Genomic DNA, 17,500 nt, shown 5'->3' with positions numbered 1-17,500 from the left:
ATCTATTACAGAGATATCAACAAAGACACGTCAGGCACACAATTCTGGAAGCAAAATCTAGCAGAACATGTTGGCAATTTTCAACTTCATATAAATTAAACAGAAACCGCCACTGACCGCCACGACAGCCCGACTAGTCCGCGAGGAGTGGCCATGGACTGAGATGCAACACGGCATGAGCTCTCTCTGTGTGTGTGTGTGTGTGTGTGTGTGTGTGTGTGTGTGTGTGTGTGTGTGTGTGTGTGTGTGTGTGTGTGTGTGTGTGTGTGTGTAAAAACCAGATCTCAACACATCACCCTGCTTTCCCAAGGGCAGTGTACGCTGTCAGTGGTTATTTCTCTCTCTCTCTCTCTCTCTCTCTCTCTCTCTCTCTCTCTCTCTCTCTCTCTCTCTCTCTCGTTAGGTACTGTAGTTGTAATGAGAGAGGCAGTAATCATAAGCTCCTGCGGTGTTATAAGAGAAAAAAATCTCAGCAGTCCATCCCTCTTCACTGAGTACCCAGCTCACACTCCACGCCCACAACCTCACCACCCATCTTTCACCCAACCGGTACTCACCACCATCATCCATTACCATCACTGTCCCCGTCCCGGCTACCTGCTCACTACCCTACCTTACCCCTTCCCCTGCCCTAGAGGCTCTAATGAGTTCAGCAAGAGCAGGGTCAGCCAAGGATGTTGACATGGGTGACAACGCGCAAGACTGAAGCAGGACGTCTGAGCGTCAGTCGTATGGCGAGGCGCTGAGGTGAAGTCAATGGCCGTATAAGGAGAGCGGGAGGAAGAGGAGAAAAAGCAGCTGAGTAAGCTTGATAGAGGAGGTGTACCGCCGAAGGAGGAACAAGCAGTACCACCACACACTCAGATCGAAGAAAACGATTGCAAAGGGCGAGAGAAAACGAGGTACAGCAAGACGCTGACAGGCGCTGATTACGGTCTCTGAACCAAGACGCCAACGGGAAAGTAACAAAAACTCGACGAGTCTCAGCATGGGCCATGGAAACAAGAGCAGGCGGCGGCTCCTGCTGGACTCAGGTGGTGGCGTGTGTGCCTCGGCCGCCAGAATCCCGTGCAGCCCACAACGAGCGTCTACTTGTGAGGAAAGCCGCGTACGATGCATTACACGCTGGTAACGCCAGAACGCGCCGCGCCGACCACATCACGGTTAAGAAACTATCATGCAATCCACCATAAAGTGTGTGTGTGTGTGTGTGTGTGTGTGTGTGTGTGTGTGTGTGTGTGTGTGTGTGTGTGTGTGTGTGTGTGTGTGTGTGTGTGTGTGTGCATACAGCAACAGTACACACAGTTCATGTTTCCCTCCCTCAGCCACCCATTCTTCAGCCACGTTTAATTAGCATAAAACTTCATCTTATATATATATATATATATATATATATATATATATATATATATATATATATATATATATATATATATATATATATATATTCAGTTAATTTTTCATACTATTACCACATTCAACAAGATTCTAATCACTAGGTTTTGTTCCTGCGTCAAATAAGTTTAACGCCGTCTTAGAAAAGCCAGTAGGTTGACACACTCCCCTAAGTTCTACGAAGAATAAAAATGATGTTTGGATATTACACTAAAAATAATCACTGCCTCCATTAATACACGAGCACCATTGTTTTAACATGAAACAGACAATTAAATATATGGATAGGTAAACGTACATAAATAAATAAATGAATAAAAAATTCAACATGAAGTGCAGTATTTTACAACTCTATGAAAATGAAGCACACGGAATCTTATTTCAGCCCCAAAGTGGAAGAAAAAGATAAACAAAAAAATCAATTTCATCCAATGCTTTGTTAGAGATCACGCAAAGCATCTTTTACCTCTGTGCCCGTGTGAACCTGATTATCGCCCTGTAGACGGCCCTTCATTCTATGGATAGTTAGTTATTCTGCTTCCGCTGTCACAGTTCACACAATCATTCTAAGTACGGAAGCCATGAATGAATACTGGCACAATGTTTCAGCACTTCGGTGGGAAGACCTATTCCCACCACCCGATTACCACTGTACCTACTACCTTCCGTGGCTACGCAGATACACGTACTCTCCTTCCAAAGAATTTCATGAGACAGAAAAGTATGCGTTGTGGTGCGTCCTACCTGGGCTGGCCTTGAGCTGAGACCACGTCCCCTCCCCGCCAGCCTCCAGCCACCAATCGCCCGCCCCTACTACCCACTCGCCCGAACATTTAAAAAAAAAAAAAATCTCCACTCCGTCAGTCCTTCTGTCTCACTTGGCGATGAATGGCTGATGGGGCTATCACACAAAAAAAAATCCAGCAAATACTTATTTTTCCCCTACCGCTATCTCAAGATGTCTAATTAGAGCCATAGGACCGCACTCTGTTATCGGGGAAGGTAAATTAAACGTCAGAGCATGTTTGAATCAACTGACCTTGGTTTATATCTAGCTAATTGCAGTTACTATTTCAATGGTGCTCAGAGCTCGCCTGTCATCCATTCCCTCGTAAATGTGATCGAATCGTCAAGTCCTTATCGTGTGTGGTGTTTTACAAGATCGGATCCACACCACACTAATTAAATCAGCACCTTGCCGATGTTAGCCAGCCATCCCCGCGTGCCTCCCGAACCCCGGAACTGTTTACCTCCAGTTTCAAACTTACGAAGGCAAGGACGTGGGGTCGCTAGACAGTCACATGGCTCAGGAAAACACTGACAAATTGTAAGGCCGGTGTGTGGCTCAGGTTACTTCGTTCATCACTTCCCTTGCCTCTGACCAGTGTCCTTCCTTCTTTCACAAAAGCACCTACAATCCCTCACTTCCCACTTTGCTGCACGCTATACCACTGCCCGCGTCCTTCACCGATGTCCACCCTTACACATTTCAGGGATGTGTTTTGCAGGCCGCGCCTCCCCTCTCCTCTCCTACCATCCCCGCAAAATCTTGCAATGTATTCATTTATTCTCAAGGCGCGCTTGGCACCTGCGCCATGATGAGCCCGGGATCCAAAGAGGGAGCGGCGGCCGTGCCTCAGCAAGCAATGTATAATAGTGAGCCTTCCTGCACCCCACCCCCTCCTAATAACTCCACCCTCCCGGATACTATCCCTCCCGTCTTCATCAGTCACCCTTGTCTACAAGGAGCAGCAGCAGCGATGAAATTGTCTAATCTTTTAAAGCTCTCTGCTACTCAGCAACCAGATTATGGAGTTTATTCAGTCATCATTACTATTTGAGAATAAACTTCTTCCCGTTATTATTATCGTATTGAATTAATTTTATTATTAAGTCTCAATCCAGAAGTTCTTAGTCTTATCCTGACTGCTATTACCAGAATTTCGCTTACACCATATTCACTGAATCCCTCGTGTTACTGAAATACCTTTATATCACTTTAAAATGGTATGTAGTAGTAGTAGTAGTAGTAGTAGTAGTAGTAGTAGTAGTAGTAGTAGTAGTAGTAGTAGTGACGACGACGACGACGACGACGACGACGACGACGACGACGACGACGACGACAACAACAACAACAACAACAACAACAACAACAACAACAGCAACAACAACAACAACAACAACAACAACAATAATAATAATAATAATAATAGTAATAATAATAATAATAATAATAATAATAATAATAATAATAATAATAATAATAATAATAATAATAATAACAACAACAACAACAACATGTAATAACAACCTTTAATACCAAAATACCAAATGAAAAATAACAGAAAAGAAGTCTAAAAAAAATGCAAGGAAAAAAAAAAAGGTGCAGTGAATAACATAGTTTCCTGCTCCACCACACATCACCTGCACCAACAACTCCTGACTTAAATTTTTGCCAGCAGCCTTTCCTTTCCTTGCTAACCTTGGCGAGTCTCTCTCCTTACCACTGCCTGAGTCACCCACAAGCATCAGGACCCTGATAACCCTTGCTATGCCTCATTCAACTGCCTGACCTTCACCACACCCCACTTCATCCATCCCCACCCATCTCCTCTCCCTCCCATTGCCTGGAACCACAATGCTCACCTCATCATCAAGTATAAATTACAGTGAAACAAATAACTATGGTATGTTGCTGTCAGATGCATGATTGACAGGTATATAAGCATGTCATTCAAACTGACATGCTACAGCATTCTGGTCTCCACCCAGCCCCCAAACATCACCACTCCTCTCTCACCCTTGCTGTTGACCCTCTCAGAACCAGGGGCATGTCACCACTATTTGCACAATGACTCACAGAAACAAAAGCCAATCATGTGTCTTATGCAGATGTAGTGATATTTGACTTTGATGTTCTAAGTGATACAAAAAGAATGTATTAAAACTGATTTGGAGAAATGAGAGAAAAATCAAAGAATGATGATTGAGAAATGAGAATTGAACATAAGATGAACTATGAACTAATAAAGTAAACAAAGGAGGAAAACAGGAAAAAAGAATCAACATCATTAGATGAAGAAAAGAAAAAAGAAAAAAGTAGAAGGAAAGAAGACGAGGAAAGGAACATGTTATGAAAGTTAGCACAACAAACAACAGAATACCCAAATAGACAAATGAGTTAAGTAATGACTGTACCAGAACTTAACTGTCCTTAAGAGCAGCTCTGCCATGCACAACACCTATCACTGCCAATGCTATTCCAAACATTTTCCTTCACATAAATTTAGTACAATAATAAACTTAACTCCTTCCTCACACAAGTTCTTCGTTACATGGCTCATCTCTTCTGCATGCAAGATTAAGTAGAAAATCTTTCATAAATGGCCACTTCGATATGAGCTTAGTGTGCAATGAATACCAATGCTCGGTATTATTGTGCGGAGACCTCTACTTTATTCAAGACAATGCACTGAGCATACTGAAGAGATGCAACATACAATCTGTCTATTTACATCCCTGATGCCATCTTCATTCCAGGAACTTATATGGGGTGTGAGTTTGACCTTAAGTTTCCACTTACAACCCTCCATGGACATATTTGTCTTCCAGCAAATCTCTTATTCATCACCTATATCTTTCATCTTTCCTTTATATCCTGCATGAATTTACATGAAGCACAATGAGTCAGTCTGGTATGTATAGATGATAGGTAAGTCATGTACAGTTGTCATACAATCATGCAAAAAATCAAAAAGGAAAGTCCAATGAGAAAAAATGCAAAGAAAGATTAAAATTAAATCTTCAAAATATGTCAGCTTGAAAAAGTACAGCCAGGCAACCAAGACCTGTGCCTCAAATGAGGCATCACCAAAAAGTTTCAATATTAAGCATACATACAAGAAAACACATCTTGATCTAAGTTTGAGTACCATACCTTTCATAAGTACTTCTAAGCAACAATGCAACACTTTCCATGCCAAACATTATGTCAGATGCCTACATCATAAGTGAAATATGAGAAATATGAAGATACAAGAAATAAAGATATATGGATGTATGATAGTTCGCCAGTATGCGGTGTGTAGTCGTATCCAGCCATAAAAGAGATTAGGAAGGGCAGGAAGGTCAAAAGGAAACATTTAATGACCCAGGCCAGTTGACCCAGGGCAGCCCGGGCAGATATATATAGCCCAGGTCAGGTAAACATTCTGTGGTGTTGTTGTCGTCTTGGATGTTGTTCATACCACACGTGGAGTTCACGTGAGCTTGTACTTGATTGGTGAACGGTACATTCTGAGGGGCGTGTTGTGTGGGTCAAGACACGCCCACATAAGTTCCTGAATGGAAATTGTAGAGGATTGGGGCAGAGAGAGAGAGAGAGAGGAAGCAGAGAGGACAACCGCGGCTCTAAGCGGGCCACCCTCGGCTGCATAGCTGAGGGCGGCGTTTTGTACTTCATATATAACCAGTAAGTGGAGCTATAAGTTGCAATGCAGTCTTTTGAGGTAAATTAGAATGGAGGAAGAAACATGATAGGAGGTTTAGGTATTATGTGGTATTAGTTTATTATGGTTTATGTGGTTGTACTTTGGTTCATAATGACGTCGTTATATACTTGCGTTTTCATCTATGAGTAAGGGAATTTGTATACGGCTACCTACGTATGTGCATGTGTGTTGCTCTGACGAATAAGTTACATAACATATTTACTAGTGTGTAATTGTGTACGAAGTTAACGTGGTTCCATGTATGGGTACCAAGAGAAAGAGATTACTTGTGGGAAGTCACTTGTGTGGAAATATCAATATTTGTCATTATATTTCGGTGGTGTTACGTTGTCATTTTGTTGAACGGAGTCTGGTAATTATATGTGTATGGTAATATATTTGGTGGTACGTCATGTGGTTGCTTGCATTCATGTACCAAGTAAAGGTCATCCTTATATACGGGTAGCTGGGAAAAAGGGGTTATATTGTACGTACTACGTATGAGATTTACGGATAAATAAAGCACCGTGTTCAGATGTTGTAATACGTTATGAAGATATAGTGGATGATGTTTGAAGTGAAATCCGTTTTGATGCGAGAATATGTACGAGATTAATGTAATTCTTAAGGATGTTTGTAAGAGAAATTGTAATAATTGCAGTGGAGAAGGAATTGTGATTGTTACTTGTCGGCGCCGTATCGAACACCTTATGTATAAATATTATTTTTGTAAATTAAAGATAGAAAAAACCTTTGACTATTTATAGCCAGTAGCTAGACAATTTGTGCAACGTCGTGCAACAGCTCGGATCACGACAATTATAAGCCTTGTCCTCAAAATTTGTAAAGTACTTAACTAAATATGATAAATCTCCAATAAATAAGGTGGGTGTTAAAGAATGATCAAGTTGTGGCCAAAAAACTTCCATTACATGATCTCTTGCAACCTCATTTCCAGAATGAACTAACTTGACCTGATTTGGGGGATTCACGTGTCAAGAAAACTGGAACAGCAATGCTGCTTAACCTTAACTCGGCACAAGAGCTTTATGTATTGAGTATACTTCACATGAACAGAGGGCTTCTACTCATACACCCTTTTTGAAAGAATAGGATCAAAAGCCTCTCATCTAATCACCTCCTCTCCTCTAAATGACTGTCTTCAGCCTCTTTCTCATAGCTGCAATATTGCATCTCCTGCTATCTTCTGCCACTATTTTCATGATAACTGATCTTCTTTTCTCTCACCTTCTTCTGTCTACCTCTCTAATGCAAGAGTCAACCAGAATTCTCAATCATTCATTCCTTTCTGGAACTCCCTAATGGTTTCCGTATTTCCTCCTCCCTAGACTTGAACTTTTTAAGAGAGAAGTTTCATGACACATACTCTTTTAATTTTCAACAACTACTTTTGACTGCATGGAGATCAAGACCTCAGAGGGCCCTTTTTTTTTTCTTTTTTTTTATTGCTTCAGGCAACAAAATTGCATAAATACATAAGTAGAAAAAACATTTTTGTTCAAACCCATTCAATAATCATGTAGAATAATAATATATCTATTCCTGCAGAATGGCCCTGAACTATGTTGAAAGTGTGTGTCTTGTCCTTATATTTTGTGTGACAGCTATTTCATTGTGCAGCACCACCACCTCTAATACTGTCTGAATGAGTGTGTCTTGTCTTTGCATCTGTTGTGACACAGCAGCATGGAGTGCAGTGACACCACACCAGCCACAGTAATAAGGCATTGCAGTAGTGCCATCACCAGCCTTTCTCTTCCCTTTCAAATGCAACCCAGCATGACTAATGTAGGGCTACTAAAAGGTTTATCCACAAGTGAACTGCACACAGAAATACACATAGTACAATACATAGCATGTATTTTTATCATCTGTGACATGTAAAGTTACCTACATGTCACTATGATACCAAGGTTCTAGGTAGTTACACCAAAGATGCACTTAGGTGGTGATATGGATCCTAATTTGGGTACCACTATAAACAAATTTGCCAGCGCTTCTAATGGGCAGAAGCTTAATAACGCTTCCCACATATACTCTTCAAGTATGCTTACAGGCACTATAGAACACACACACACACACACACACACACACACACACACACACACACACACATACAGTAAGAATGCATGATTCACATGCAATAAAAGTATGAGACTCAAGGAGATTATGTCCAAAAGTAAGATGATAGGGTATTTAGACTCACTGTGAAACTCAAGGATCACAAAACTCAAATACAGTAACACTTTGAATTACTCAGTATGTTACACAATTGTCAGCATTTCCTCTTTTTTTCAGTATCAATCTGTATACATACATGTCAACACTACCTGTAAAAGAAACTGCTGAAACACACCACCCACATGCACAAACTCACAAATATAACATTTTCATCTCCAAGCATCTCCATGAAAGATGATCAATGGTCACCATAACATACGTACTGCTCAAGCATCAGTTGAACATCAGACAACTTTCACATCAGGACCAATTAAGCGGGCCAACTTATACATACATATCTATCACCTTTCTCATAACAGATCCAAAATGTTGACTGGACCAGATAAAAAAAACTTCCCAATAAGATTTGTTTTTATACAATTACTCTCCAATCATCTGAGCAATATATTATCACTCTTCCCTGATCCAGACGTTTCTTTCACATTGTCCATCCATCTCATTCCTGGCCTCCTCCTAACACTTCACACACACACAACAAATCTAGTTCTTCCTCAATGACTCATCCATTTTCCACATATAACTAAGTTATCAAAATATTGAATATGTAACTTATTTCCATCAAAACAAAAATAGCAGCAATTATTTCAATAGATTTTTTTTTTCATCCTTTCAAAAATTATTTTCCTACTTTTAGCTTTACTTCTCCCTTGCACTCTATGAGTGCCAAATGATAAATGGAATGAAAAGAGTCAGTATATCATCATAATTATTTTGAGATGCAGATTCCATGGTTACAAGTCTGCTCTAGCCACCTATTGTCAGCTTCTCAAGCTATAAGTTATGTGCAAATTCCTTGCTTCCTTGTAACATGATCCTTTCATATTCTTTCATCTTTGTCAGAAACAACATAAAAAAAACTTATTGCAGGTACATAAACAAGAAGACTTTTCAGTCTTCACATGACATATCATGCGAACCTTCTTTTACAATGTCATCAAAATAAATTACCCATTTCCACATGATGTACTAAACAGCATATCCTCATGCAATGCCTATAAGACATCCAAAAGGTTCACATTCACATACCTTCTGTATAGCCTGAAGCTGTTGTGGCTGATGGCAGCATAAGCCCAGTATCCCGAACCTCATCAAATCGAGTCATCAGCGCTGGGAGCCTGATGGGGAATGACAACAATGTTAATTATGTTACAATGGTACTTCAAAGCTGTGTGTGTGTGTGTGTGTGTGTGTGTGTGTGTGTGTGTGTGTGTGTGTGTGTGTGTGTGTGTGTGTGTGTGTGTGTGTGTGTGTGTGTGTGTGTGTGTGTGTGTGTGTGTGATGAGTGGGTATCCATGTAAAAACATAAGAAAATAGAGGAAGCTGCAAAAAGCCATCAGGTGTACATATGGTAGTCCCTGCATGAAGCATACCTACCTGTTTCCACCTATCATCCCCATCCATTTATCTTTCTTGTCATTCTTATAAAGCTCCTTATTGACTTAGCATTAACAACCTGATTACTGAATCCACTACTTTCGTCAACTAGTCTAAAAACCAGTTCCTTCCAATCTCTTTCTTAAAAATAGATTTTTCAAGCTTGAACCTGTTACTTCTGGCTCTATACTTGTTACTAATCCTAAAAAATTTGTTATAACCCCATTATTACTAAAGACTTCAGGTTCCCTCTTAACAGCTTCAACCTCACTTCATAAGAGAATATCCCTCATCTCCTGTATCCTTTTAATCATTCTCCTTTGCACTGATTCTAATACAGCCCACATCCTCTATGTTGGAACCATTACTGTACATTATTATTTAGATGGGATCTGACAAGAACCAAATATAAATTCAACATTACTAAGTCACAATATTTGTCATGAGTGCACTACAATATATTATTTGTAAATAAATATCTTTAATTGCTTCATTGCAAGAATACTCGCCATACAAACACCACAACTAACATTAACTTTAAATTTTTCATGCATTGTTTAGTTTTTTTTTGTTTCAAGTTTACTCTGTTCCCTTAAGTTTATCCTCCTGCATTTTATAACTTATCTTTCTACATGGAAAAATGAGGTTCTCTTTCATTACAACTAATCTTCACTCATGAAGGGAATACAAACACATACCAAGCCAATTTCAATGTCTTTCGTGCCTCTCAATCACCTTTCATGATGAACAAGAAATAAGATAGCAGTATTTTTCTTGCTCAGTAGTAGAGTACCATATGGCCAGATTCTCTTCTACTTTCCTAATTTCCAAACAAGGAGGTATCCCATTCTGCTCAATAGACTTATTCTTTATTCATATCTTTTGAAAATCATTTCAGCACTTATCTTCGTTCTGCATCTAACTTGTTTTAGGTACTTGAAATATAGTTATTCTCCTTAGCTTTGATGATTTGTGTTTATGTGTTAATCTCATGAATTATCTGTGTTTAAATTTGTTTTGATCCACAATGCCTTATCATTAAAAATTTCTCCTATCATTATTATTGCCTCATCCATTCACTAGCCTGCCCTTTTCCTTGCAGTTTTATCTTCAAGATTCAAAGCATACATCATCACCATCATTCTGTTAACTATCCTCCATATTGGAATAATGGAATATTTTTGTCATTTAATTGAAAATCACCATGCTCCATAATCATGTTTAATTTGTAAGTCTACTCAACAACTCACGCAGTGTTTGAAATCTTATGTTGTCCCCCAATGTCTTATTTTGACTACCTAATAACACTGACTCATATTCTAAACCAGTGTGTTCTCAACCTTTTTCTCGTTAAGAACTCCCTAAGTTATTTGACCATCTACACGAACCCCCTGTAATCTGACATCGAAGAGAATGTTAATTTAATGACTGACACTAACTAAATATGCAATGGTACTGCAAAGGATATTATTAGATCAGCCATCTAAGTACCCCTGGAATGTTAATCTAATGACTGACACTAATTCAATAAGCAAAGGATATTATTATATCTTCTTGTGAACCCCCTGGGGGGTTTGCAAACCCCAGGTAGAGAACCCTTGCTCTAAACCATCAAATACAATGCAACTATCATTCTTATCCACATGGTCACATCAGACAAATATAGGTACTTGTTCTTAATGCTCTGTTTATGATTCAGTCTCATTCTCAGTTTTCAGGACCACCTCTCGTTAAATCATTGCACACATCACCAGGTTCTTTCCAGTACAGTTTAGTCTCATGTACTGATTATACAAACAAACAATACACAAGTGTAGGTAACCTATCCTGTCACTGGTCAAATAAAGAAAGCCCCAGCACTTGGCGAATTAATTAGTCTGGTGAAACTACCGCCAAATGCGAATTTCACCAAGCACGAGTTCTTTATACCATATAAATTGCCTAAAAAATACTTCAATCAGTCTTTGGTTATTGCCAAAGTCCCTCTTTTGGCCCCTAAAATACCATCTTTCAAGCTGAAATAAAATCTTTTGCCTTCACATATAAGAACACATGTACATAACAGACCAATAAACAATAAATAAAGCTAATAAGACATGATATAAAGGCTGTAACTCCCTTTTTCCCATCCATTTCCCTCCCCCACTTTCATCCTTGCTGCCACCACCATTGGCCTTACCACCACCCGTACCATCTGTTACGCTGGTAGAGGCCATGTTGGCGGTAAATCGCCAGAATTCGTTCCCACGCTAGCAGAACAGAGGGTACCACAAACAAAATGGGAGGTGGTGGCATAGTGGGTAAAGGTGGTGAGCGTGGGATCGGGCAGACGTCCACGCGTAGGTTCAAATCCCACCACGTACAGCCTTAAAACACTTTGCCATTTGTCAAGTGGTTTAAAGTTACCTACATATCACCATGATACCCAGGTTCTAGGTGGATACACTCAAGATGAGCTTGGGTGGTGATATGGGCCCTAATATGGGTACCACTATAAATAAAATTGCCTGCGCCACTAATGGGCGGAAGCTGAACAGCGCTTCCCATACACTCTTCAAGTGTGCCTACAGGCGCTATAGGCCTTGCCGTAAAAAAAAAAATAAATAAATAAAATAAAAGGCTGAAGGGGACTCTCACACTGCATTCTGATAGGTTTAGAGAGAGGTCTGCGTCACCGGGGACCCGCGTGGTTCACCATGCGGCCGCCAGGGGACCACTAAGTTTGAAGCGCCAAACGTGCACTTGGTGGTCCATGGCCACTCTCCCACCAAAAGTGAATTTCGCCAAGATGAGATTTGCCAAGTGCAGGGCCTTACTGTATAAAATTTCTCTCATTATTTTTCTAGCTCTTAATACAAACATGGTTTCAGCTTTACTAAATGCTGACCACTGAAAACCTTAATTCATACACAACAGGCACTAACTAACAGCATCTAAGCTTCTTGAAACATTGCTATTCCATGATCACATGGATCAGCCATTCCTCAACCCTTGGTTCTCTCTGACCACCAGACCTTTTCTTAAGATAATTTTTTTTCAGTTTGGCACACACTACGGCAGCATTTGCTCATAGATGAATTTTTCTTGGCATTAACTCCCCATAAATAACATAAAAACTGCACTTTTATTTTGTGAAAATATTAGATGAATTCTTAATCCTTTCATGACATTATTCATTAGAGATTTCCTAAAACAATCTAACTTAAATATCTTTGATACATGGTTCAAGTACATTCCATTTATCAATTAGTTTTGTTTATTTTACTGTATGTTATGCACATCTACAGTGCAAGAGTGAAAGACAGATTCAAGGCTATTTGTCTCATAAATATTTCTATCAATAATGTCCTATCCACCTGTCTATCTATGCACTAAACCAACAATACTACACAGGGTGATCCAGACAAAACATGCAACAATGACATCCTTACCCACATCAGTCACAGTTGGAACGGGGCAGTCTCATGGGTCATTCTATTATATCTTAGCCATAGCACAGCAGGCCACATGCTTCCACAGAAAGCCTGACAGTGTACATTAACAGACCCTTCATAATAAGATTGTTCCCTACCTTGCACTTACTTTTACTCTTACATAACAGTAGTTTCAAAGTGCTTCCTACAGAACACCTCACACCTTAACAGGGTTCATGCAACAAAGAGCCTTGCCAAATGTGCCCACATCTCGTCCCAGGTGTCAATGAGACCACATCATTTTCATGCACTCATTAATATCACCTTCTGTTCATCTCTATCAAGCAAAAATTCTAATACCTCCTGCCTCTCATATTAAGTCAATATTCAGAATTGCTTTGCTTTCTCACCATGGCTTTTTTCCAAGACCACAGAGATGATTAGCTGGGTTTTCAAGAGTGTTTCTCCAGTTAATAATGTAGAAATCTTGTCAGTCTGCCTCTTAAACCATAAAAACACCTTAAGAAAAATTTGTATAAATTTAAATAAAAGCCTTTTTGAAATAGTAGAGATGAAGCACAGAAAAGTTTGAGAATACAAGCTTTAATGCTCTTTTCATAAAATCCACTCACTCAACTTTATTTTTTCCCACACATATATCTGATGATGTTATTTTCTTTACTGTAAACTTAACTTTCTTCATTCTCTCAACAAGACCAAATCATCTCGGCATATAACAGCCAATTCTCTCAAAACATCAGTTCTTCTCACCCATTTATTATTTTGATCCTCTATGTAACTCCACAGTACTCTTCAAACACTTTGCTTTCACTACATTCATTTCTTCTCCACTACTATTTTCCATGTTTCAACACCATACAGAACAGTGGGCAACACCATTCCCTCGTAAAACTTTCTCCTCACATCTCACTTACATCTGGTATCTTATATTTAACAATCTTTCCTAGTCTTTTCCTTTTTTCTCTCATCCTGCACTTCAACTGTATCTTTACTCTTCCATCCACTGTAGCTACTTATCCTAATACTTGAAACAATCCACCTTTTCCATCTATTCTCTATTCAATCTTACAGAAATCCTTTCACATCTATCCCTCTTAAACATTTACATTTTTCTCTTTATAGCACTACTTCTTTTCAGCTTCCTCTTCCTACAAACATTCTTTCCAAATCATTTGAGCTTTGGCTATAAGTCAGCCTGATAAGCTGTATCTTTAGCACAGCAGCTAACTCAGACACAAAAATCATTTTTTTTCCAATTATCCAAATCAGACTTCAGCCTGAAGCCCTCATTTTGACTTCCTTTATCACATCATCCATATACAAGTGGAACAACCACAGTGACATTACACAACCTAAATATGAATTTACTAAGACTTGGAAAACGTCACTCACACCATCATTAACTGACACATATACTGCTATTTACATAGAAACCCTTAATTTCTTCCAACAACCAGCCTCCAATACTGAATCTTTTGGTATTATAAAATAATTAAAAAGATGCAAACATCTACACACATCCAAATATTTCATAATAACCACACTTGAATGGCTCTACAGTGTTAGTTGACAAAGACTGCTCTTGGATGAAGCCTTTTGATAACCATGACATGACTTTATATTACCTGTGAACACAGATATTGCACCACAGCACTCAGAGAAACTTCAGATATGTTTTTTTGAACAAGTAGAAAAAAAATTGGCAAGAACCAATTGACAAAATGACATTCTTCTATAACTGATGCCCACAGAAAAAAAAATGTTCATGTCAGTTTGGTTGTGACAAAAATAATATTGTGTTGTTTCTCCATAGATCTTCTGCAACACAAAACTGGTCAATTGGTTCTTCCTGTAGAAGGCTAGAGTGATTCCTGTCTAAAGTAGGCAGACTCCAGAAATAATCTGAGCTGAAAACTTTTGAAATTTCAAAACTGAAATCTATTACAAGGACATTCCAGAAATTATCTGAGCAGTAAACCTTTGGACTTATCAAAACTCCAGTCTACTACAAGGACACATTAAATATCCATAACATCAGAGCACCAAAAGATAGTGATGGGAATAGTTGGCACTTTCCTTGAGTGTCTTCCATTTAGAGTAAGAATCTCAGTGAGACCTGTGCTAGGTTGGCAGCCCTGCTCCCCACCAGCCTACACAGTCTGAGCAAAACTCTAATTCCACTGAAAAATACTTAGGTAAATGTTTTCCTCCTTCTTCCTCTGAGTCTCATTACATACCAACCCACCTACCCTGGCTCTAATTGTGGCAAACACTTTTTATCTTGAGATTTCAACATGTTATATTTTCAGTATGTTTAGCATTGTAATATTATTATACGATGCTATGTTGTCAATATCTTATCACACACTATAAATATTTTGTGCTGAATTCTCTCTCTCTCTCTCTCTCTCTCTCTCTCTCTCTCTCTCTCTCTCTCTCTCTCTCTCTCTCTCTCTCTCTCTCTCTCTCTCTCTCTCTCTCTCTTTTATATTAAAATAGAAGAGTACTGTAATTATCAAATAAATAGACATAAAGGTGTCAGTGTTCTAGTGACACAGAGAATCTTGGCATGACTCACTTGGATGGTGGAACATTGTGTTTCTTGGACAGGTCTATTCTGAGTCTTTCCCCGTAGTGCTTGTAGCACTCCACCAGGGTGCTGAAGGCGCAGTCCCTTACTAATGCAGTTGGATCAGACAGGAGCTTCACAATGTGTGGCACCAAGCGTGAGACTGTCACTGATGACGCACCATGACTGGAAAAGACATTTGTGATTAGAAATTGCATTCCTTAATCAAAGAGTAAATTTTGAAACATAATACTATACCTTTAAATATTGTAATACCCAAGTAGCCTCCCATATCAATCATCTACAGCTTGTTGACCTTCTTTCTCAGTAAAACCACAAACATTCAATTCACATTATATGATAAGGCTGAGTTCTCTAACAAACTTATACACTTTGACACTCTGGAAATAAATTTTGGTTGCAACTCCTAAACACATGCTACATAAATTGCCTCAAAGATTTGCTCTAAAATGTTTGCAACAAAAATGGAATGGTTTGTTATTTCATTAACATTATTGATGAAGAGTGTAATAAAAAACTGATATCAAGTATAGACTGACTTTATCATTACATGATCATGATTTCACAAAATTCAGAAAAATATTTATGTGATCTGGATCAATAGAGAGCATTTACAGCTAAGAGGCACCACATACACACACCGCTATATCATACTCAAATTCACAAAGCTGTAAATGATGAAAAACATACAGGTGTACTAAGATTCAGTCTGTTCCTCATAACTTTGAATACACTGCCGCATGTGTCATTCCAATAAATCACCCAACAACCTCTGTAAAAAGTTCCAGGCAGCCGTATCATGCTGACAATAACAGTCTGAACAATCATACATCATGGAGAGAAGCTTTTGTTTAATCACAATGATCTGGTTTTTTCACTTATTGTTATGAGCATTCCAGTTATTCCTACAACAATGCAAGTAAAGGTCACTAAATAAACTTCCAGGTTTCCCAGAAAATCTACAAGTCATACTCTCCAACATATATTACATGTGGGACTAATGCTTTATTATGTATTGCCTGTAATGTAGACATGTGGCATGAGTGAAATATAGTCTAAATAATAAAGGTCTAATGTCTGGCAGTATCATTAGCTAACAGATGGTGAAATGGAGTTCTAGATAGGAAATCTTAGACAAGAGAAACTGAACCTAATATACAAAATAAGTGTAAGCTCCTGAGTTGCAATCTTGAACTAATTTGAAACTCACTCTGGATCAAAACCTGTGGTCCACAACAAATATAAATAAAATAAGCAAAGGTAACTAGCAAAATAGAAAACCTAAAACTTTCGCCCCCACTTCCCAATGCACATAGGAAGTGTACATGTCAAAGTATACATGCATTAGTGAGTTCCATGATTTCATTCAAGAGGCCAAAAGAAAGTTACACATCAATAGTAAAACAAAATAAGGTACACAACATTCACTAAATGAGTATGTAACTTTTCACAAACACAATTGTATTAAGTATCAGAAGTATTTCCTCAAGGGAATGAATGACTGTATCAAGACATGGTGGGCATAAAGAATATAACTGAAAACCATCATATTCTATCTGTATCATTCACTAAAGTATTGTTTGCCACTTCATAACAGGATGTCCATGAGGAAATATGGAAATTCTCTAGTATAGATAGTAGCCTAGTCACCTCTGTGAAACATCATACATCTGGCAACATGCTTAAAGCACAGTTGTCCGTCAAGATCAAATATGCAATGTTTCCACATTTAAGCAGGAACTTTATAACTTTGTTATAGAGATAAATCTTTCCTGACATGGCTTCCCAATTACCAAGTTGACTTTTTGGAGGCCTAGTCATCCAATTCTCCTCATCTAAACCCTATTTCAAATATTTTGTTCATCACAAAGAGGTGCGTGTAGAGGAGAAATATCTCAGATATCATGAAGCTGGGAACGACAATCAGGGAGAAATGAGAAAATTGAAATCCAGTT

General features: G+C 38.8%; 1 protein-coding gene across 7 annotated transcripts in view; it reads right to left on the bottom strand.

The window, feature by feature from the left end:
• Positions 1 to 17,500, bottom strand: part of LOC123514385 (CLIP-associating protein 1-like) — a 317,191-nt gene that overhangs the window by 175,775 nt on the left and 123,916 nt on the right. For all 7 annotated transcript variants that reach the window (XM_045272272.1, XM_045272282.1, XM_045272276.1 and 4 more), the window contains exons 5-6: positions 15,534 to 15,710; positions 9,174 to 9,262 (exon numbers count right to left, since the gene is read on the bottom strand). In XM_045272272.1, coding sequence (XP_045128207.1) covers positions 9,174 to 9,262; positions 15,534 to 15,710 — 266 coding nt within the window. The remainder of the gene's footprint in view (positions 1 to 9,173; positions 9,263 to 15,533; positions 15,711 to 17,500) is intronic.

The sequence above is a fragment of the Portunus trituberculatus genome, chromosome 37 (genome assembly GCF_017591435.1).
Source record: "Portunus trituberculatus isolate SZX2019 chromosome 37, ASM1759143v1, whole genome shotgun sequence".
In the NCBI taxonomy this organism is placed as follows: domain Eukaryota; kingdom Metazoa; phylum Arthropoda; class Malacostraca; order Decapoda; family Portunidae; genus Portunus; species Portunus trituberculatus.
Note: the sequence above shows the minus strand (reverse complement) of the source record. Positions and strands in the feature narration are given on the sequence as shown.